This window comes from Gekko japonicus, unplaced genomic scaffold (genome assembly GCF_001447785.1).
Source record: "Gekko japonicus isolate JY-2015 unplaced genomic scaffold, Gekko_japonicus_V1.1 scaffold2793, whole genome shotgun sequence".
In the NCBI taxonomy this organism is placed as follows: domain Eukaryota; kingdom Metazoa; phylum Chordata; class Lepidosauria; order Squamata; family Gekkonidae; genus Gekko; species Gekko japonicus.
In genome coordinates, this window is record NW_015164744.1 from 67,435 (window position 1) to 91,935 (window position 24,501).

Genomic DNA, 24,501 nt, shown 5'->3' on the forward strand with positions numbered 1-24,501 from the left:
GAAACCATTATTAAGGAAAGAATTAGTAGGCACATAGATGAACAAAACCTATTGAGGCAGACTCAGCACGGTTTCTGTAAGGGAAGATCTTGTCTCACTAACCTGTTAGTGTTCTTTGAGGGGGTGAACAAACATGTGGACAAGGGGGATCCAATAGATATTGTTTACCTTGACTTCCAGAAAGCTTTTGATAAAGTTCCTCATCAAAGGCTCCTAAGTAAGCTCAATAGTCATGGGACAAAAGGACAAGTCCTCTTGTGGATCAAAAACTGACTAATTAATAGGAAACAGAGAGTGAGTATAAATGGGCAATTTTCTCAGTGGAGGGTGGTAAGCAGTGGGGTATCGCAGGAACCAGTACTGGGTCTGATGCTTTTTAACTTGTTCATTAATGATTTGGAGTTGGGATTAAGCAGTGAAGTGGCTAAATTTGTGGATGACATGAAATTGTTCAGGGTGGTGAAAACCAGGGAGAATTGTGAGGCACTCCAGAGAGATCTGTTGAGGATGGGCGAGTGGGCATCAACGTGGCAAATAAGGTTCGGTGAGGCCAAGTGCAAAGTGATGCACATTGGGGCCCAAAATCCTAACTATAAATACACTTTGGTGGGGTCCAAACTGGCAGAGACTGACCAAGAAAGAGATCTTGGAGTCGTAATAGGTAACTCACTGAAAATGTCGACACAGTGTGCGACTGCAATAACAAAGGCCAATGCTATGATGGGGATTATTAGGAAGGGTATTGAAAACAAATCAGCCAGTATCATAATGCCCCTGTATAAATCAATGGTGTGACCTCATTTGGAATACTGTGTACAGTTCTGGTCACCTCACCTCAAAAAGGATATTATAGCATTGGAGAAAGTGCAGAAAAGGGCAACTAGAATGATTAAAGGGTTGGAACAATTTCCCTATGAAGAAAGGTTAGAGCACTTGGGGCTCTTTAACTTGGAGAAACTATGACTGAGGAGTGGCAAGATTGACATTTAAAGATTGTGCATGGGATAGAGCAGGGCACTCAGTGAAATTGCTGAGCAGTTGTGTTAGAACCTATAAAAGGAAGTATTTATTCACCCAAAGAGTAATTAGCACATGAAATTCACTGCCACAGGATGTGGTGGCGGCTACAAGCATGGATGGCTTCAAGAGGGAATTAGATAAACATATGGAGCAGAGGTCCATCAGTGGCTAGTAGCCACACGGTATAGATAGGAACTCTACGTCTGGGGCAAGTATTCTTGGTGCTGGGAGGGGGGGCAACAGTGGGAGAGCTTCTAGTGTCCTGGCCCCACTGATGGACCTCCTGATGGCACCTGGTATTTTTGGCCACTGTGTGACAGAGTGTTGGACTAGATGAGCCATTGGCCTGGTCCAACATTGGTTTCTCTTATGTTCTTATGGGGTTACCTGAAAAGAAATCTTCTCTGAGTGCCTGAGATTTCTGAGTCTCTTGTCCTAGGCCAACTATCTTCTTCTGTGGATGAGGTTTTCATGGCTGCAGGGCAAGTATAATTCAAATGGCATTAATAGCTTGTTAAAAACACTATGGTACAGATAGAAAATTTAAAGGATGAAACGCCACAAACTGTAGCTAGGCTTGGTATCCATCTGTTACGTTTTACTAGCCAACTGTAAAATCCAATCCCACCATAATAAAATGTATCAATAAGATGATTGCTAGACTTAATGAACCTTACACTAACTGTGTTAATAACAGGAAAACAGTTCTTTGAACATAGAAGATGAAACATACCATCTTCAGCGCTCACTACAGTCAAAATGTAAATTAATGAACACATTAAATTATTTTTCCTTTTAAACTAGTCTGTAATTCTAACTTGTTTCCACTTTCAATTTTTGTCAGCAAATGCATAATTTTTACAATAAGCTCAAATGTTTATTTTTATTTGTTTATTTTTTTATAACTTGTCTTTCTCACAGAGGCTCAAGGCAGATTACACAGTGTAGGACAATGCAATCAAATAGCAAGAGATATTCAATTAATAGGATCACAAAAATGAGGAAACAGTGCTTTTCCCAAAAGTATCAGACATGGTATGTCATCAATTGTGCAAAAATGGAATTACAAAGTAGAAAACAATACAGTAAGAGCAGGATAATACATAAACAGTAGAATAGAGCACAATCCTGGTCCTTCTGTGACCCACAACACACACATTTTACTGCAGATTTTCAAAGCAGTAAGCCTTTAATCTTGACTTCGGATTCTGTCCCCGCCTTATGCACCATTCTTTTTCCACCAGTGTATTTATTCTGCAGCTACAATTTTTAAAATGCACTTTTCTAAATGAGGGTGTAATGTCACTTGTGGTGTGTGGTGTCCAAAGGTTTTTTACTTTACAGAATTGGTTCAGGTTTTGCACATGCATTTTAGCTTTAGTTCCTTGAATGAAAGGGAACAGAAAGGAACACAGGCAAAGGGGGAAACCCAGTGTTGAAACTGACAAGACTTTGATTTGAAACTGATAAGCAGCTGCAAAGCCCTCTTTTCCATATTTCATGAGCACTAGAGGATTCTCTGCTGTGTTATCAGCCACTGGGAAAACTGGGAAAGAGTCGCAGGATCTCATAATATGGGGAAACATGTTCAGTGTACAGAATGCATGTTAGAACCCACTGACACTGGCATTGCGAGATGTGATCACTGGCAATGTGTGTGTGCATGCCTGTGCAAAGCTGGCTGCAACTCCACCATGCTTTGCAAAGGACTACAATTTGTATGGGAGAGAAGTTCTCTCACAGAAGCTCTGGGGAGCTTTTTTAGTCTTGTGCCACTAAACTGGAAAAATGGGGAGGGTCTTTTCGCTGCTGTCCTAGTGCAGCTGCATAGTAATGCTAATCTCCTGTCCTTCCTTGCAAATGTGCATGGTTTTCTCTTCGTGATTCTCTAGAGCCTGTCCTGTGCAGATTGCACTCTGTCATCCAAATGCATCGATCCCAAGCGATGCTTAAGTTTGGCAGTTTGCAGAAGGTCCATGTAGCTCAGCTGCAATTTTAATGTTAGGCTTCCAGTGACTGCCAAAATCTTTTCCCCACCAAAAAACTTAGTTTGCTGAAGGATTAAAAGGAAAAATGTTTTCAGAGCTTTAGGCTTCCCATTCCAATCTCTCTCTTCACATCTCATGTCAATTTCATTTCATGCTGACAATCCCCCCTTTATTTTATTTGCATGCAGCACTGAAATCTTATTTTTTTTTCCCACTGGAGACACTGCCATTTGCCTCCTCTCTGATCCCCCTTTCAAACCAATACCAGCAGGGAACTAAACCTCACACAGCTCCTTTTAAACTTTCCCCATATCATTTTATTTTTTTAATTCAGCAGTCCAAGACTACCAATAGTCTCATATCACTAGACTCATGCCACTTGTAAAAAAATTAATTTAAAAATGAGGGGAAAATGGAGCTTGTACAACAATGAAGGGGGGAGGATGGCAGAAGGTGCAGAGTTGGCGGAACGACCTTGATGGGGGGAGTGACCTTCAAGGGGCAGCAACAGGACAGGGGGGAATCTGAGGGAATCTGTATGTTTTTTTAATTACCTTCAGTTTGGAAGGAGAACAAGGGGAAATTGGCACAAAAGGACTCAGAAAACCCGGGGAAACAGTGACCAGAGAGAGAACTGAGTGCTGTAGGGAGGAAAATCAGTGCAGAACAACAAAGAAAACCTGACAGACATTCACGGTGAAAGTGAAGAAAGACACCTGTGTCTAATAGGTCTATGAAAGCATCCTCCATTCTATTATGCTACAGCCTTATTCCCTTTACAGAAATGCTCTCCTAAACTATTCTGTTTTACACTGTGGAATGACAAGGGGCAAAATGCTGTTCTTTTTATAGTGGTGCTATGTTCTTTGTCCCTCCAATATCTGTAGAGAAAGGGAAGTAGAGAGGACAGTCAAAGACAACATTTTGAGATACAAAAAAGCCTCCACTGAAAACAAAAGTTGGCTAAGTAAAAGTTGGCTACATATTATGCTGTGAAGCTCTTAAAGATTAAATGGAGCAAATTTATTTGCCTTAAAACTAGGATTGCCAACTCCAGGTTGGGAAATGCCTGGAAATTTGTGGGGGTGGAGCCTGAGGAATGCAGAGTTTGTGGAGGGGAGGAATCTCAGCAGGGTATAATGCCACAGAGTCTATCCTCCAAAGCAGCCATTGTCTCCAGAAGAACTCTGTAGTTTGGACATAAGTTGTAATTCTAGGAGCTCTCCAGGACTCACCTGGAGGTTGGCAGCCCTACTTAAAAGACACATACTATCCTCACTCTTGGTAAACTGGTGATTTCTTTTATGTAATGTGTAACTTAGGAAAATAATTCATTTGTCAGCTTAACGCAAACATTTCCTTTTTAGAAGAAAGAGAAGCAAAACATCCCTCCTCCTTCTGGAATAAGGTTGCCTACTCTGGGTTGGAAAATTTAGGGATGGAGCCGGGGTGGGTGGGGTTTGGAGAGGGACCTCAGCAGGGTGTCATACCATAGGGTCACATGCCAAAGTAGCCTTGCTTATATCGGGGGTGGGGGGTGGGGAGCTGAGCAGCAGTGATACCAGTATTCATTTTTCTCCAGGGGAACTGATCTTTATAGTCTTGGGGTATTCTCTGTTGAAGGGGACCTGTATTGGGGGGAAATTTCCTTTTCTGGAGCTCAGGTCTCATAACAGAGTCAGAACAAAGGAGAAAACTTTATTACTCTACTGAGGGTATTTTTTATTCCTTTAGCAACAACAAAAGCTCATAAGAATGCTGAAAATTCTCCCATTTCAGTGCAGCTGAGTAGGAGTAGATGGTCATCACTCTTGGCACAGTTTGTAGTTTGAACTGATAATGCCAGATGGTGGACCATTTTTTACTACAAGAGCATATGTCAAAAAAACCCCCAAACATGCATATTCTCCAGATGTTTCAATATTCATAGCAATTTAATGTTTGGCAATTGATGTCCAAAGATTTTTCTACTAGCCATCACATTTTTCCCAGACCTGATACACAGCAGCAATCAGGTTTTGACAATAATGTGTCATATAGAAATGAATATTTGACCAGACTTGACAGTTGGCATGCAGTAGCATTCACTATTGGCTCTTTTTGCACCCATCTCTTTCCCCGCTGTTTTTACGCAGCCATGTCTGAACATTAATCTCCCTCTGCATTGCATCCTGCTTTCACTTTCCTTGTGTATCGGGTTATTTGGGAACTTCTGTTTAGTTTTATGGCCATTCAGCATTGACTTCGCAGTAATTATGGCATTGCCCCAGGGTATCTGTATGTGGTTTTGGACCAGACACTTCCAATTCAGAGGGAATAATAAGCAGACTACTTGATGTGGCTTTAGTAATCTCCGCCCATTCCCCCATCCCTATTTCAGCTTCTATTTAATTTTCACCTAGCACACAACTTGGAGGGCATGTAGAGGGGAGGTCCTCTGGAAGTTTGACACTTCTAGCTTGCGGGGGGGGGGCATTTGACACACTCCTTCCCCCTTTGTACATTGGACCCTAGGGAGGGATCTTTTTCCCCTTTCCCAAAGTCAATCTGCACAGAACTTGGAGGGGGATGAGTAAAAGGAATGACAGGATTGCCCATTGGAAACCATGGGAGAGGCTTGAAGGCCTATTTGTTTTTTTTAAATTAAAACCCTTGGACACCACCCCTCCTGGCAGACCAGCCAGCCAGCCACTGAGCTTGTGTCCTTCTATGGGTCATGCATGCCTGGAGTAGCCCAGTGGCAGCTAGCCAAAGAGGGTGGGAGAGCGCGGAGAGAAAGTGGAGAGTGCCGTGTGCCCCATCTCTTGCTTATGCACTTGGCCAAGTCAGTGGCAATTGTATGCCCCCTCCACAGGTCACAAATGATGTTAACCACAATTAAGCAAAAAATGCAGGTTTGGGTTATAGATGCAGAATGCAAACACAAAAATAAACGGAAGAAAAAAGAATACTGCGGAGGGCAGGGACACAAAATATGAAATTACCCTAAAAGGCTTGACTACTCGGATTCTCTGGAGTAAGCTACAGTGATGAGCTGTTAGTGCAGAAAGGACCACTGAACCATTGATTTGGCCAGCCAAAACAGGAACATTTCAAAGTTCTTTTGCTGAACTTTGAATCTGAAAAATGTGGTCAGATTTTGCTATTCAAACGTAGCTTTTAAAATTTAAGAATTCTGCAAGTGTTGGAATTTTGGGAAAAGAAAATTCACTACCTGACTTGCTTTTATGTATTTCCATTTCTCCCTCCCCCTATTTAGACATTTCAGATTTACTCAAAAAATATATGCAATGGATCAACTTTTACAGAAGATAACCCTGGATTACCAGGTTGCATGGCAGTAACATCCTTCACTCCTTTGTGTTAACTCTATAATGCTGCCAGTTTTGTAAACACCATTTAAATCATTTGCAACATACAGTTATGAATAGCAAAATGTTTTGAAGTCTCCAAGGTAGTAAGCTAGTTTTTCAGTTTTACAGACCTCTTTCTCATGGTGGATGTTGGGTGCGAAATCGTATAGCATAAGGCGGTTTACGGTACAATCTTAAACCAAGTTGATGGTGGTGAAAAGTGCCATTAAGTCACAACTGACTTAAGGAAACCCTGTGTAGGGTTTTCAAGGCAAGAGGTGTTCAGTAGGGATGTGCATTCGAATATATCCAGTTCAAATATATATCTGAAAAATACCTTATTGGTATTTTCAGGGTATATTTGGGTCTCCAGGATTTTTCAGGATACTGGGAAATGGGTCCTGAAAACTCCCAGAAACATTCAGGAATAACAGGAAGTATTGGGGGCCAGTTCTACTGTTGTTGTTTTTTAATTACTGTGCTTCGGTGTCTTCCTGGGGCTTGGTATCAGCTTGCCATGTTGTTTTGGCTTTGAGTGTGTCCTTTGAAATTGGTTTTGTAGGTCTTGCAACATTGTGTTCTTTGCTTGAGTTCGTTTGTGTCAGGTTTGCAGTGGATTCTTGGGTTTGACAGTTCCTTAGATTCTTGGGTTCTCCATTGGTTGGATTCGCTGGTATTACATTTGTTGAGTTCCTATTTGGCTTGGTTTTGAAGATTCTCTGGTTTGACATTTGTTGTGTTAGGCTTGCCACATTGTCCTGTGCTTCTGCTGGGATGCCCTAATTCTGTATTGATTCTTTGGGCTTGTTGGTTCTGTTTGCCTTGGGAGGCTTTTGGCCAGTGGTTGCTTTGCTTGCTCTTGAGCGTTTGCCCTGGAGAAAGATTGGCATTTCTCCCAATAGGAACAATGGAGGATAGCTGGGGGCATCTTATTCAGGGGCCAATAGAATTTGACTTCTTGGACTAGTTCACTTAAAACTTGGGGATTGTGTTGTTGACAAGCACCAACAAGTCCCCAGCAATTTTGGTGCCATTAACTTTTTAAAAAGCCCCTCCAACTCCCTGAAAAGATACAGAATAATGCAGCCAAATAATATTGAAATCCTGAAAAAAATATCCGGATCTGAATACCAAACCAGTATTTGGAACCCAGAAAACCAGGAATGCTGATATTTTTCAGCTCCCTGATATCCAAATCTGAGAGATACCATTTTTTTAAGGTGCACATCCCTAGCATTCAGTGGTGGTTGGCCATTGCCTGGCTCTGCACAGCAACCCTGGACTTGGTGCTTGGTGGGGGGGCAACAGTGGGAGGGTTTCTGGATTCTGGTGGACCTCGTGATGGCACCTTGCTTTTGGCCACTGTGTGACACAGAGTATTGGAGTGGGTGGGCCATTGGCCTGATCCAACATGGCTTTTGTTATGTTCTTATGTTCCTTGGTGGTCTCTCATCCAAGAACTAGCCAGGACCAACTTTGCTTAACTTCTGAGATCTGACAAGGGTCCTTTCCACATTTGCCTGCCACTCCGGATTTTCTGTGTTTGAGTCGAGGCAATTTAAGTCTAGGGCAAAACAGCATCCAGATAACCCAGGGCAAACAGCAGGCTGAAACTGGGCTGACCACTGAAGGGAGGTCATGTAATACAGAAGGGGGGAGGACAGAATAAAAAGAAGGTTGAACTCAGATTTAGTGCAGAATGGGGGGGGGGGACCCTGGACTTAGAAGAAGGTTGAATTTGATTTTAGTGCAGAATTGCTTGTAGGACACCACTGTGAACATGGATTAAAAGGAGAGTGTGGAAAGGGCCAAAATTAGGCTAGCCTGGGCCATCCAAGGTTCACCTTTCTTAAGTCCATTGACGTGAGCTTAGAAATGTGTAACTCTGCTTAGGATAACAAAGTTTGAGTCCAGTGGCACCTTTAAGACCAACAAGATTTTATTCAAGGTATAAGCTTTTGTGTGAATAAAACTTTGTTGGCCTTAAATGTGCCGCTGGACTCAAATTTTGTTCTGCTGCTTCAGATCAACTCAGCTACCCACCAGAATATATCTGTTTAGGATGTTACTGTAAGAAAATCCTTGGTTCAAATTCTGCCTCTGCGATAAACTCATGAGGTAGCCTCTCTCTGCCTCAGCTCGTTATACCGGGATAATAATACTCATCTGCATAACAGGGCCATTGAAAAGATTAACAAGGTATCTAAGAAGGGCATTGAACATGAATGTACTAAGCAGTGCTAGTTATACCGGGGGGGGGGCGGGGAGTTTGGGGGCCAGGGAGTAGTAATCTGTGTGTTAGAGTTATAACATTCAACTTTCAAAAATCACATTCAGCACTCTTTACCAGTTGCATTGCCTTTCTTCTCTCTCCCCCAAATCCATGAGCAGGTGTAGCCAATAGGCAATGGGGCACCTGCCCCATGCCCCATGCTGGAAGAAGCCATGACCACTCAAGGAGGGGCAAAAAGAAGAGCAGTCTCCTGCTACCATTTGTGTCTGCCCTGTATGGGGCTTGAGCAGCTGGCTCCTGCTGCTGTCAGCTCCAAGGGGTACCCCTTGCTTGGCCGCAATGGGGGACAATGGTACACTGTTGGGGTCAGGAAGCAATATTTCTCCAGGACAGTTTGGCTGGAGCTCCTGGAGGTTTTTTATCATCTTCTGGGCGTGGAACAGCAGTCAGTGGGGGTGTGGGGGGAGGTATTTGTGAATTTCCTGCATTTCACAGGGGGTTGATGACCATGAGTCCAACTCTGTGATTCTATGGCATTTATTCTGGGGCCCATCCTGGACTTTTGCCCAGGGCCACAGGATCACTAAGACAGCCCCTACCCTAGCTTATTTAGTGAAAGTTGAACCTAATAAATAGAGTATTAAGCTACTGCTGCTGTTTAGATTTTTTTTCTGTTGGCTCAGCATGTCTGCTTATATTTTTAGATTCTGTGAATTAACCAAACAGCGTGCGCAGTCACATTTGTTTTCCATATTATGGAGGAGCCTGCTTTTCACTGTAACTACCAACATTGCTGATGATGAAGGGGAGCAAGCTAGTAGTGTTTAAAAATTATAACTGCAAATAGATGGGTTTCATTTATTTACAGCAATCAAGTACTGTGCATATATGTTCAGGAAAAATACAATATTAAAGAAGTATAATATTTTAAAAATAGAACATTTCAGCCCCAAATAAACTTTGTAATGACTTCCAAAGTACATTTCAGTTTAAATCTGCAAGAAAAATGCCTTTAAGCACAAGATGCATAAGATGAATTATGGAACATTTAAGACAATTTCCAAAAGGCTTTTGTAAAAGCTTGCAGAATTGTGGTGAATAAACTGTTAAAACTTTTCTGTCAGAGTGTTGGCATTAAAATTGATGGCCATTTTCCTTCATCAATAAACACAGCTAATTACTGGAATTTTCCTATGTATTTGCATCACTGTCTTTATATAAAGGGTAATGCAACTGCTAATGGACAAAAATTAGAATACAATTAGTGTTTTGGAACCAAAACATAAGATGTCATCCACAAACGTATTTTACTCCTGTCAGTTTTTTTCAGCTGGAGTTAAACATTAGTTACTGTAGATTTTCCGGGTTGTGTGGCCATGGTCTTGGCATTGTAGAACCTGATGTTTCGCCAGTAACTGTGACTGGCATCCTCAGAGGTATAAACACAGAAAGATGGAGTACTCTCTGTGTCAGGCTGAGAAGAAAATGGTAGGCAGGTAATTTACTTCATAAGGTAGGGTAGGGCTGAGTCATTATCTTGTAGGAGTTCCCCAGGCTATGAACATGCTAATGGAGGAGCTTTCCTGAGGAGGTTCTTTTGTATATGGATTGTTTCCTGAGGAGGTTTTCTGTTTCCTGAGGAGGTTCTTTTGTATGTGGATTGGCTGTTGAAATTCTAATCTTATCTGTAGTGCTATTGTCAGATGTACAGCCTTTTGTGTTTTTTAGGACAGGAAACCATGCACTATTTATTTTTAAATTCTCTTCTTTCCTGTTGAAATTGTGTTTATGTTTATACTATGTATTTGTATTTCTATACATAGTATACATAGTATACAAATACAACAGATGCTACGATCGACAAAAGACAGAAGAGACCCCCTCACTTCTGCAGGAGTATACCGCATACCCTGCAGTTGTGGACAAGTTTACATTGGGACCACACGGTGTAGCATTCAGACAAGAATAAAAGAACATGAAAGACACTGCAGACTTGGCCAACCTGAAAAATCAGCAGTGGCTGAACATAGCCTAGCTCAAACAGGACACAGTATTTTGTTCCAAGAAACTGAAAGGCTGAACAACACTTCCAATTACCATGTCAGATTATACAGGGAAGCCATTGAAATTCATAAACATAAACACAATTTCAACAGGAAAGAAGAGAGTTAAAAAATAAATAGCGCATGGTTTCCTGTCCTGAAAAACACAAAAGGCACTACAGATATGATTAGCATTTCAGCAGCCAATCCACATACAAAAGAACCTCCTCAGGAAACCTTCTTAGGAAACAATCCATATATGAAAGAACCTCCTTAGGAAAGCTCCTCCATTAGCATGTTCATAGCCTGGGGAACTCCTACAAGATAATGACTCAGCCTTACCCTACCTTATGAAGTTGATATAAATTACCTGCCTACCATTTTCTTCTCAGCTTGACACAGAGAGTACTCCATCTTTCTGTGTTTATACCTCTGAGGATGCCACTCACAGTTACTGGCAAAACGTCAGGTTCTACAATGCCAAGACCACGGCCACACAACCTGGAAAATCTACAGCAACTAATGAACTCCGGCCGTGAAAGCCTTCGACAACATATGGAGTAAGAACAATTTTTAGCAAAAAAAATAGGATTGCCAACTCCAGGTACCTCAGTGGTCTATAATGCCATAGAGCCCACCTTTCCAAGCAGCCATTTTCTCCACAGAAGTTGATCTCTGTAGTCCGAGATCAGTTGTGATTTGAGGTGATCACCAGCCCCGTGCCCGAGGTTGGCAACCCTAGCAAGAAAACTGTGCAAGGGCAAGGAGCTGAGAAAGAAACCTCAGAAGAAAGGGATCAAGAAACTGCATGTCATGCTTAATTCTATTCCCAATTTTAGGAGCTATTTCATTACTATTTTGTTCATTCAGTGGCTTTTATTTATTTAACGTATTTTTATCCCATATTTCCCTCAAAGTAGCTCCATGTGAGCTCCAAGCAAACTTAAAGCCAGCCTCCGCACAGTCGTCTTGTTTTCTTCCCAACCCCCACCCCCCTTTTCGCTGCATTGGGACGTTTGAGCTAAGCCTTAGCATTGACCTGAATAAAGAGAAACAGCCTGTTACATTAATTATAGTCCCTGAGGAGAATGAATACAGCAGCATTTTCAAAATGATGGTCTCTCGTCATTTTAACGGTGCATTTTCCTTCCCATACAATAGTGCGGTGGCTGAAAAATGACTTGCGTTTGCTCTCAACAGATTTGGCATAGATTCTCTGGGGTGTCAGAACATGGTTTCAGTCACACCTTTTACATTTCTAAGGATATTTAAAATGTTCAGAATATCATTTCAGTAAGAATTTTTTTCCTCCTAAATCACAAATGTATGACAGGAAAAATTCAAAGAACAGAAGCAATATATTAAAAGGCATAAATCAATTACACATCCATAAATAAATACACATTATAGACTTTCAGACCATTACTGTCTATCTTTTTAATATGGGAGAATTGAAAGGAGTGCAGCATTCTAGGAAGGAAAATGGGTGCAGATTCCCCAGAATCATATTGCGGGCGGAGGGGGGACTACAAGAGAAGGAAGAGAACGCTGTCTCTGCTGGATCAAACATTATTGCATAGGCAAATATGTTTCCTTCAGGCCTACCATGCATCTTTTGTGAGTATGATTTTCCTTCATTGGATTATTCAACTGAATAGGTGTGGGGAGAGGGATACAGCTTCCCTTCCCACAGCTGTTGGCCTTCACTGTTTCCTTAGGATTGCCAGGTGACAACACTGAGTAACAGTAAGAACTATAGTTGGCCCAATTCTGCCTTCTATGCAACTCTGAAAGTCATAGCAGCACCTTGTTTCTCTAATCCATATTGTTCAAGCCATTTATTCAGGCTTCTGTCAGTTTCAGATTCTTTTCCCCCAAGTACATGGGTGGATCGGCCATTATGGCCACTGGGACTTTTCCTGGTGGGCCGATGGCTTCCCACACACACACCTGGGCCGGGCCAGCCCAGTGGTGAGAAGGGCAGAGCCTGGCCCATACGTGGTAGGGGAAAAACAGCAGCCAGCCTGCCCATGCTGTGTGTAGCACAGGGAAGCCTGGGTAGGCAAGCTAGCTGGTTCTTTCTCCCTGCATCCCTCCTTTCCAGGGGTGGAGCCCTTTTCCATGGCCATGTTTTCTTCGCAGTCCATCCCGGCTCAAGTTCCTGCATGTATTGCTTATTGTGGCCCTTTCCTTCAACTACTCTGCCTCTCCAGTCATTAACTTTTAGTTCCCTATCTTCCAGGACCTCTCTCCCAGTCAGCTTTCATCCTTTGCTCTCCTCATAGCCTGTCCTCTGTATAAAGTTTTAATCCCAGCCTAACTAACCAATATCCCTTCTCCTAGAACCTAGCTTTTGAACACTTTGTTACTGTTTTGTCCCCTCAGCATATTTGTGAACACTAGCTCAGTCAATCAAAGTTGGAGGAGTCATTTCCCAAAGCATAATAAAATACAGGTTTAAAGGTATACAGTGGATAGGAACTAGTTGGCTGCTGTGTGAGACAGGATGCTGGACTAGATGGACCCTTGGTCTGATCCAGCAGGCGTGTTTTTATGTGTGTGTGCAGCCGACTTATGGCAACACCAGCAATGAAGCTTTCAAGGCAAGTGAGCAGCAGAGGTGGCTTGCCATTGCCTTCTTCTGCAGAGTCTTCCTTGGAGGTCTCCCTTCCAAACGGTGACCCTGCTTAGCTTCTGAGATCTGACAAGATCAGGCTATACCATGCCACCTTCCATCCATTGTTCTTATGTACTAAGTAGGAGAACAGAATCACCTTGTTAGATTAGAGCATGGTCGACCTTGTCCAGTATTCTGTTTCCAACAGTGGCAGAAAGTTCAGAAAACTCGCAAAGAGGACACAAAGGTAGTCAGTGGCATACTAAGGGTGGGGGGGGGGGTGCAGTCCGCCCTGGGCACAGCTTGAGGAAGGCCCTTGAAGCCAGTGGCATGCTGCGTCCAGCCGAACTTCTTTCCTTTTACTTTTAAAATACAGTTCTGGCTGCAGACACTAGGAGCACAGGGAGGTCTGAGGATAGCAAAAAGCACTATCAGATCGACTGGACTTTGCTTTCGCCAACAGGTCATACAACCAATCCAGCACACTGAGAACTTACAGTAATTGCCAGCCTGTGGGTTGTTTTCTCTAATAGTTTAGGCTTTCTCTCTTCCTTTCCTTGTACCCTGCTCAGCCAGATCTTGCAAAGCAATAGTTAGAGTGTTGCAGCAAGATAAAGCAACCTTTCCCTCTCTTAATTTCTCTCCATTTTTTCCACATGTTTCTCATTCATTTCTGTCTCCCTTTGCCTAATTTTTCTGTGCTCCCCTCCCCTTAATTTTCACTTCTTGGTCTCAAGACCTTCCCATCCCTATCCTGCTTGGTGACAGAATGTATTTAAGAGTAGTATAGTACCAAACCTTTGTTAATATTCTGAACAGATGGCACTGGCTTTGCTGGGCACTCTATATTGCATAAACACACCCCTGCTTGGACTGTGATTCTGTGCTTGACATCAGCTGGCATTGCCATAATGGCACTGCATTCTGCTGGGCACTTTGCACATCACACTGGTTCTGACTGGGTTTGCAAAAATCCCCCCACCCACCTTCAGTTTCTACTACAGAGATTCTCTGGTTTGACTTTAGTCCTTTGGAAACAATGGAGGATGTGGGCACCTTCTTTGGGGGGTAGTCTGTTTCTTAATATCCAGTCTGGTGAAGCTTGAAATCACTATTCTGTGATCCTTTGGCTAGTCTTAGTAAAAGTTAGTACAAAGGCAGATTCATAGCTCTCAAAAATGCCTTGTAGATGTTAGGGATGGTCAGCTCTTGGGCTTCAAAATGGAGAACAGAAACCCTCCCAAGTGCCTGCTAAGAACACCAATGGTGTGATGGATTTTTGATTATTATTTTTTTGTCATCAAGTCACAGCTGATTTATGGGGACCCTGTAGAGTTTTCAAGGCAAGAGACTTTCGGAAGTGGTTTGCCATTGCAATCTTTTTTACTGGCATGATTATATATATGAAGTTAAATAAAAGTTTCACTGTCTGCGGTCCCGGCCACACGGGCCGCAAAATGTGGGGGGGAAGCGTGGCAGTTTGGCCCGGAGCAAAATAATGCGCGGCCGCCCGATCACACGTCCCGTCGAGGTCCCGTGGGTAGGGGCGAGGTGGCGATCACACAACAATCCTGCAGTGCAGCAAAGAAGCGGCGCTGCGCAATCTCACCAACGGCATGCATGATTCTGCGGAGCAACGGAACTTTTGCTTTCCTCTTTGTGCGCATGCGACGTTGGGTGCTTGTGCGCATCCTGTGGAGACTTGGGGGGAAAAAATCTGTTTGCGACGAGACATGGGAGGGTGCCAGATGCCACGGACTACCACCGGAAACGCGATCAGACGCCAGCCCTTGCCCCATGGTTTCCGGAAACTAGTACCTCGGAGGTACTAGTTTTTAACTCTGCATCTTCGGCGGGAAGCCTCGGGTTCGCCTTGGGAGCTCTACGCTTCCCAGAAGTTGCGGTGTGATCGCGCCCGGAAAATCCGCCTATCATCCGTCTCAGTAGCATTGCTAATGCTCCATGTGACCGCAGCCTGCATTTCTTTTCTGGACATTGAAACAAAATTTGGGTCCAGTGGTACCTTTAAGACCAAACTTTGTTTTGCTGCTTCAGACCAACATGACTACCCACCTGAATCTATTTTCTGGCCATTATTATTGTTTTATTTCATGATTATTACTGAAAATAATTTTTTCATATAGAGGAGGGGGCCCTTACCTGGATAGCCCCAGCCTAGCCTGATCTCATCAGATCTCAGAAGCTCAGCAGGGCTGAGGAGGAGGCAGGCAAGGGCAAACCACCTCTGAACGTCTCTGGCCTTGAAAACCCTACAGGACTGCTATAAGTCAGCTGTGACTTGATGGCAAAAAAAAAATAGAGGAGGGGGATGTTAAAAAATTGTCCATCCTGGGTGCCAAATAGGCTAGGTATGCCACTGAAGGTAGTACTATAATGGCTTTTATAACGGCTTGTATCCTGTGATCTGTTTTCAGTGCAGGAAGGGCACATCGATCATCATATCCTGCCCATTCCCCCCCCTCCCTATGCAGACTCCATCTTAGCCTTCTGGACTGTTCACTCAGGACCCCTGACCCATTAAGAATAAATTTTGGATCATTCAGTGGACTGCAGCAGGAGGGGGTAGGTAAACTAGACCTTCTAGCCACTTAACCTGATGTCAAAAGTTACTAGCTCTCCAAAGCTTTATTATTAGACCTGATAGTTACTATGAAATGGCTGTGAATATTTTGCAGCACATAGGCATTTATTCAGGTGGCTCCATTGTGTAATAGAAATGAGTTAAAAATGATGTGGCAGTTAAGTGAGGATGTGTCACTTCATTTAAAATGTTTTGGAACATTTGAAGCAGTGCACAACACAAGAGACTTGAGAGAGAGGAATACAGGCAGTATCTATGGAAATTAAAAATTAGGTACAGTATAGAGGGGGAAATAGGTACAGAAAATTAGGTACAGTATAAGTATTAGAAAAATAGGTACAGTATAGAGAATGAGTTTGCTGAAAAGATACACAAAAGCTTACAGAAAATAGAAGTGTATACTAATTATGTGGCAAACTTTCATTCCATCTCTATCCATATGTCTCTGTGCACCAACTACAGTCTTCAGGCAGTCATCTGTTGACTATCTGACTCTGCAACATAATTTTTGTGTGTTTAATTGTTGCTCTTTAGAGCTACTATGGCCCCGGTCACAAGGAAGGTTTTGGGCCGGGAGAGGGACGGATCGGGGGCGCAGCAAATGGGTGAAATCTCACCGTAACATCTGGGAAGTGGCGCGCACCCAGCCCCGATCCGTCCCTAACCCCGGAAAACCCGCTGCAAAAAAAGAACCTCCTACAGAGGAGGACTTACTTGCAGCACTGCAGCAAGCGCGGCCGTGGGATCACCGCCGCGCCTGTTGTTCGTATCAATCCCGGCTCCCCGCCGAACTGCATGCGCACACATGCGCAGTTTGGCTGCCGCACTCTTCTTTCTGTGGCTTCCCCCCAGCATCTGATCGTGCCGGGAAGGAAGTGCGCGGCGGCTCAGGGGATCTATGTGATCCCGCCGCCGCATGTCTCTTTTGGTGCGGCTTTAAAAAGCCACACTTTGCCCGTCCCCCCTCCCCGTGTGGCAGGGACCTATGTTTCTGTCTTTTTCAGCTCTTTTGGTGCATTTAAAAAGGAATCTTGCCAATGTGATCCCAACCAATCAGGTTCAAGTTGTGAGCCTGAGGTCACAGAATCACAGCTTTATGGTGATGTCCGTGAGCGTGAATTAATTACTCCCATTTCCCTTTTTCTGAATGGGTGGGAGAGGAAGTGCATCCCTGTTGCTGAGGCACGTTCCCTTTCCACCTCCCCACACCCACATTTTTCACGTCCTTTTGAGTCACCCCTGGTCACTGAAAGGCAGGTTGCAGGAATATTAGCAAAAATCAGGCCAACCCTTTGCATCAATTCAAATGTATGTGATGTGCCAAATGATGTTGTATATGTTCTAAATCTAATTGTGGCCCTAAACCCCATGCAGATTGATAGATCCAGAAAATGGGGCCAAGTTCAGTTGGGGGCATTTTTCTGCAGATCTAGGGGACCTGCCAGATTTGCAGAAAAATGTGAAAAGCAAAATAGACTACTAGGGTGACTCAGTCACAAAAGGGAAAGAAAAATGGAGGGAAAAGCTTACCTCTGAGCAGGGCTTTTTTGGTAGAAAAAGCCCAGCAGGAACTCATTAGCATAATAAGCCACACCCCATGCCTTCCCTTGGCTGTGGGGAGCCCAGGCAAGCCTTCCCCAATTTTTCCAGGGCCCCCCTGGCCTGCCCGCCTTGGAGTTGCTGGGCGGGGGTGTCACTCTCCAGGCCTTCCCTCTGTAGCCATGCACGCAGAGGTTTGGCCTGTAGTGGGCGTGGCCAACTCTGAAGCCAGCCGGAACTCCGTTCCTGTGCGTCCCTGCCCAAAAATAGCCCTGCTCCTGAGGGAGGCAAGTGTAAAGGAGCATCTCCTGGGCCAGACATGGGCAAAGGAGGGTACAGCTGGAGCCACCACCTGAAGTCCCTGCAGGGAATGGAGGAGGGGTGGGGAGTGGGCACCCTGCATTACCAGAGCCAAGCAGATGGAGGAGGTAACTGGAGCCAACAGGCAGGCAGGTGTACAGAGGAGGAGGAGGAAGAAGGGTAAGCTGGAGCTGCTGTCACCCAGCTCCCTACCGCCTTGTGAGCCAGGCAGCAGATGGTTGCAGCACTGCAGTTGGGTGGGCAGGCTGCCAAAAGGGCAGCCCAGCGACGGAGTGTGAGTAGGATGGAATTCCCCCACACACAAGTCTTGCAGTTCCCCCACTTGTAAGTGTATTATTGTATAACATGATAATATTGAGGGCTGAAAGGCCATGTTAATATGGGGGCGGGGGGAATTTTCCTTTCTCCATCCCTTGTATAGCCCATTCTGCAGACTTAAAGCATTTTCAGTATAGAAAATCATCCTCTCAGTAAAATACATTTTAGCTTGTGAGTTTCCAAGCTAAAAATAAAAGAACAAGAGAAGAATTTCGGCTGTTATACATGCAGCAGATGTACTGCACACAAGGGAGCCATTATGAGCAGAATGAGTGAATGCAATTAACAGCACTAAAGTGACTAAGCGTTACATATAAAATCAGTACAGATCAAAGTGTAGCTGCCAGTGTACTAGAATCAGCATTTTTAGCAACAGGAAACACAATATCAAATAACTTTTCCTAATGTCTCATTATTAGGAAAATTATCCATTGTTTAACATATTTTCCAAGGAAAGATGTTAGAAGAGACCTCATATTTTAGACTGCTGCTGTCAAATGATAAAAGGGCAGATTTCACTTTACTGCCTGCTCCCACAGCACAGAGATTTTTGCAGCTAACTTGCAGAGATATATGTAGAACCTGAACCTGTGAAGGGGGTTAACAAATGTTTGGCTCCCCAGCTACCTACCAAGCAGTAATCTTTGCAAATCAATATTCTGTGTTTTAAAAGTTATGAGATTTTGCAGTCGTTTTTAATGCATTCAGATTTTTTACAACCTAATCTGAACTACGTTTATTCAGAAATATCTCCCACTGAGGGTCATGTGTACATTTTGGCACTTCCCACACCATATTAGCCACTCCTAAAGCTAGTAAATACAAGTGGTGAGTAGATGACATGGGATGTTCACTCACTGAGAATATTCCTTGTGATTAATGTAGTCATATGTTACTGAAATGTTAACCACTGCAATGTGGAATGCGACTATTTGGTACAAGCAACCATGGCACAAAGGTAATGTGTAAATTGGGCTTTTATTAAATGATACTTACTTCCAACTTAAGTATTACAAGCTCATAGCAAATCTTATAATGCAAATCTATCAATAAATTAAAATGTATACTTTTGAATGTCATCAATCCAGTACCGTGAATAACCAGTTATCTCAATTTTTTAAGATGTAGGGGGAATAAAATGGTTGGATCCTACAAAGTGCAAATTAGTGGAGAGGTGATTTTGCCCAGTTTCCCCACCTAATAAGCAACATTCTGTCTTTCTCATCATTTTTTAGGCTTCCCAGCCCAAGCATTAGCTGGGGGGGGGGGGTCAGGGAACATCCACCTCTATGAGCTTAGTGCACTTCATAGGCTCCAACACTTCTTTTAACATACTCATCAATCTCCATTTATCAGGAGACATTGTCTCTTCATTCAACATGTAGTGAAAGAAAATGTCTGGGTAATTAAATCTGTTTAAAACCTACAGACATTTTGTTATAAGTGATTTTTTTCAGCTGAAAACTGTCCTATTAGCCAATATGATTTTATGTTGTAAATCTGAACTTACTCACACTGGGTCATTTTGTTGTGTACCTTTGGTTGAAAGAAAGCATCCAAACTTTATGCCATTGGAACTGATTGGTTCCATTCATGACCCAACAGACTTGACAGCAGCCATGTAGCCAGGATTTATTACATGGAGGAGCTCCAGGGGACACTAATTAAATTAAATTAATTAATGCACCCAGGGCGTATGTCTCCCCATCTCCCCCTCCCAGCACAACTCACGCAGTAGCAGCTCCAGTGGCCTCAGCGGAGCTGCCTCAGTCCATCTGCCCAGCACAAGAGATGCACTGCCCAGCCCCAACCAGGAAGTTGGCCCGGATCACCACTTTGGGGGCACATGATGCCTGTCCCAGCTTGCCTTGCCCACGTGCCCCAGGCTCCCTTCCCCCCACCAATGGAAGGAAGGGCTTCAACTTGACATGGCAGTGACCCAAGGTGGCACAACTTAGGCAGTCCCACAAGCAGAGGTCATTTCGGGGGGGAACGCGGGGGAACACAGTTCCCCCGGGTGAGGTGCAGGGGGCGGGGCACACGATGAATCCCCGCCCCCTGCTTCTGGCCGCCCCGCTTCCAGCCCTCATTCAGCCAGGAGGAGGCAGAAGAAGAGGGAGGGTAAGTTGCTTCCTCCCCGCCTCTCCCCACCCCTGCCTGCCTGGGGCCAGGGAGGGCCTTGGCGGGGCTTCCTCGCACTTCCGACGGCCTTGCAGGTCCACCGCCGGGCCCCTGATGTCAGGGGGTGTGGCATATGCTAATGAGTTATGCTAATGAGTTCCCCTAGCTCTTTTTCTATGAAATGACCCCTGCCCACAAGGCTTCTCTGGGAGGGGGGAGGGAGGCAGCTGTGGGGTGGGGGGCTTTAGGGGTATGCACCTGCTGGGGTTTTGGGGTACACGTTATGGGGCTCAGCCCCAAAAGCCCCACTGCTGACTATGGCCCTGCTTGACAGTAAATCCTCAAAAGTCAGGAAGTTCTATTATGTCTCAGACTCATAAGTAATAAGTCCTATAGTACATCCTGTGGTGCTGTAATATACTCCATAATTGCTATCTGTAGTCTTACTTCACTTCCATAGTCCAGAAGCTGTAAATGTTTCAGGCATGGTATCTTCCATGTTAAACCCATTTGGCCAGTTTACATTTTTTACAATGGTATCTTTCGCCATTGTGCCTTCTTTGGAACGAAAAGATGTATCTTTATAGGAGGAGGTGAAAACCAAATCTTTAGAATGCCAGTTTAGTCATAATTGTTGTTAGAAGTTAGGTATCTGATACTTAGGTTCAAAATTTTAGTCATAATTGTTGTTAGAAGTTAGGTATCTGATACTTAGGTTCAAAATTTTTTATAATGCTTGTTTCTTCTCGCAACAGTCTTAGGAGGCTGTGTTACTCCCATTTGCCGTACTGTCAGTGGAAGTTGATACGCAGTAACTTTCCCCAGGCCTCTTAGTGAACAAACCCATGGCTGAGGTAGAACTTTAACCAAAATCTAAGCATGGCATTACCTATCAGATCATGTTGGTTTGAGACTACAAAAACTAGTCTCTTCCACAAAATAAGAGATGAAAAATAGTCTTGCTTATCCAGAATAGAAAAGGCTAACACATTTGATTCATGTGGATCCTTGAATTACATTTCAATCTCTGTCAAACCTATAGCATTTCTCGTTGATTGTCTTGCGGTATCTGACAGTATTGCTTTATATTCTGGAATCCCGTGAGAAAGGTGGGCTATTAATAAGTAAATATGTGCTTCAATGAGATTCCGGAGACACATCACAGATTTTGTTGTTGTTGTTATTTCTTTCAGAAAAACGAATGGCTGTGTTTGAACTGCCAAACTCAGAGGCTGCTAGAAGGAAGCCTAGGAGACCCTGCCCCAATGCCACTGCCTGCTCCAAAGCAACAGCCAACTGGATCCCCTCGACACCAACCTGGTGGAATTGGTCAGCAACAGAGAGGAGCCCCCCAGCAAGTAACGCCCCAGAAACCTGACACATCAGCTCCTCATACCAGGCCCCCTTCACAAGAAAAACAACTCAGGACTTCAGAACAAAGCAAACTACCAACCACTGTCCAAGAAAAAAAGCCTCCTGCTCCATCAGAAGGAAAGCCACTGTCCAAATTACCTGAACAGCCTCCAAAAGTTTCTGAAAGTCCATTGCCAAAGGGGAAAAGTACAGCCACAAAACCAGAAGCAGATATCAAAGATAGAACGATAACATCTGAATCTCAGAAAATGAGAGAGCAGGAGGTAAGCATCATTCCACTGGACACCATGGTTTATGAGATATTATTTTCTTGAGTGGAGACCCCCCCCCCTATCAGCCAAAAGGAGACAGTTTATGTAAGTAACATTAGCTGGCAGTTGGAATGGAGATAATAGAGATGGGCTACAATCCAACAGACCTCTTTATATTACTACATGAAATGGCACATTTGTGGTGGGGCTTTTATCTTTCTCTCTTTTTACCAAGCAGCAACCCCCCTCTACTCACTGCCCTTGCTGCCTTTTAAAAATATCTTCAGATTTCAGAAGCAATTTGCTATATGGCAATGACAGGTTGTTGCCCAGGGCAGGAAAAAAGTATCTGCACGTTTCTGGATTACAGATACATTTGTCTAAAAAATATATGGAATTTGTGTTCTTCTTTGATTAATGGAGAAAGCTTTCTTGGGACAACATAGTTTATAGTCGTTGCAATAACACAGGGAACTATTTACTGTCGTTCCTTTTATAATGCAATGGTTTAATCCTGATGTAAGAACTGTCTTGCTGGATCTGACCAAGGGACCATTTTATTCAGCATCCTGTTTCCAACAGCAGTCAGCCTGATGCAACTGAAAGTTTTCACAAGCAGAACATTGTGTTGTTTATCTCCAGCACCTTATATTCATATGTATGTTGCCTCTGCTCACAAATAATTTACCTAGCTCTCATGACTAAAGATGTAAAATTCTATGTGGTATATTTTATACCACGGAGTAGTAAAAACAGGGAAATTCCACCACACACACACTCCAGTGCTCTTTCAGTGTGGAAAATGTCTGGGGAGAGCAGGACCCCTTCCTCCCCCACTCCCATGGCAACATTCCACCTGCTTAATTTTGAATAGCCATTCCCCACAGCTGCTGTATGGCTGGAGAGAACTTAGGTGGTGACCAGGAAACCTGGACCCAGCTCTTTAAAAAAAATTGGACATCTAGTTTGGCTCTTAGTTTCTCTCACCTGAGAGACAGGAAAAAATAAATGTTGAAGGTAGAAAACAAATTCTGTAGTAAACTAAATAAAGCATGTTATCTGAACATAAATACTCTCATGTAGCCACAGGACTATCAGGATATTTGCTTTACAATGTTATAAAACTGAAAACACTGAACTCTAATAATGTATTATGGAACACATATTAACTATTGCCAAAATTATCTATGTTTAAACATTTAAGGTGAGGTTTACAAAGATGGCCATTCAATTAGCCTCTTTTTTTCCTTTTGGGCCCAGCTGTAATGCCATTGTAATGTTTGGCCAAACACTGAAACACAGTCCAAAGACCCCTGATTTGTTTCAAAGGCTACTATGGGGGGGGGTGTCATCAAATGCCACTGGGAGTCAAATTAGCTCCCCTTGAATAAAATTTGCACTTGTGAAATCAAGTCCTTTTTAATAGCATTTGGTCTCAATAGGTAACAATAGGGATAGAGGGCAGCATGGAGTTCAGCCTTATCAGATCCAGGGCTTTTTTTGTAGAAAAAGCCCAGCAGGAACTCATTAGCATAATAGGCCACACCCAACAGCAGAAACTCATTCGCGTATTAGGCCACACCCCTGGCAGCTCAGCTCATTGGCATATTAGGCCGCACCCCCATGTTACCAGAAGTGTGCTCATCTAGCCACACCCACCTTTTGCTTCTTATTCTGTTTACCTTGTTTGTTGTCAAAACCCAGGGCTTTTTTGTAGCAGGAACTCCTTTGTATGTTAGGCCACACACCCCTAATATAGCCAATCCGAATGAGTTTCTGCTGTTGGGTGTGGCCTATTATGCTAATAAGTTCCTGCTGGGCATGACCAACTTGGGAGCCGGCCGGAACTCCGTTCCTGTGCGTTCCTGCCCCAAAATAGCCCTGGCCTTATCAGATCTCAGAAGCTAAGCAAGGTTGCTGCACGGAAGGCTCTGCAGAGGAAGGCAATGGCAAACCACCTCTGCTTCTGACTTGCCTTGAAAACCCCTTGCTGGATCTTGATGGCATAGGGTTGCCAAATCCACTTACCCCTCGGAGCGGGGGAGGCTTGTCATTGTCCAGGAGGTCCTTTGGGGTGCGTGCGCGCGCGCCGGCAGGACATCACCGGAAGTGACGTGCGACGTTGCAGACGTTGGGGGAGTGGCCGAGCTCGTCGGGGGGGGGAAACCATATGGTTTCCTCCCCAACGAGCTCAGCGACGCCCCCAACGTGAGGGCGGCGGCGGCGGCAGAAGATTTGTGCCTGGTGAAGGGATGACACGGCGAGCTTGCAAGGGGGGAGGAGGAAAAGAAAAGCTCCCCCAAACCTCGCTCGCATGCACGCACGCACGCACACACATACACATTTATGAGGCGGGCGGGCAAGGCAGGCGCAAGCGGTGCGTGTGGGGGGAGCGAAGGCGCCCAAGGGGAGCCCAGCCGGACAGGGGGAGTGCCGGCCCCGCTCGAGCCACTCCCCTGGCAGAGAATGAGCGAGAGCAGCAGAGCCGGCAAGGAGGGCGAGCGACTGGCGCGCTGTCGCTGGGCCGCCATGTGGGCGGAGAGAGGCGAGGCTGAGGGAGAAGAAGAAGAAGAAGAGGCAGGAGCGAGGCTGGCAGGCAGGCAGTAGCGAACGGAGGGGGGACAGGGCAGCAGCGGCGGTGGCAGCGCGAAGAGCGAGCCAGTCAGCAACGTGGCTGCGTCACCTCTGGTGACGCAGCTTCGGGGGCGGGGTTCCCCCCGGG

At 44.4% G+C, this 24,501-nt stretch overlaps 1 protein-coding gene across 1 annotated transcript in view; it reads left to right on the forward strand.

Annotated features, from left to right (window-relative positions):
* Positions 1-21,347: 21,347 nt before the first annotated feature.
* The window catches only part of BSN (bassoon presynaptic cytomatrix protein), a gene marked incomplete at its 5' end in the record, with an annotated part of 43,352 nt that continues 40,198 nt past the window's right edge, over positions 21,348-24,501 (forward strand). The window contains one exon of the mRNA XM_015409631.1: positions 21,348-21,791. Within this exon, the coding sequence (XP_015265117.1) occupies positions 21,348-21,791 (444 nt within the window). The remainder of the gene's footprint in view (positions 21,792-24,501) is intronic.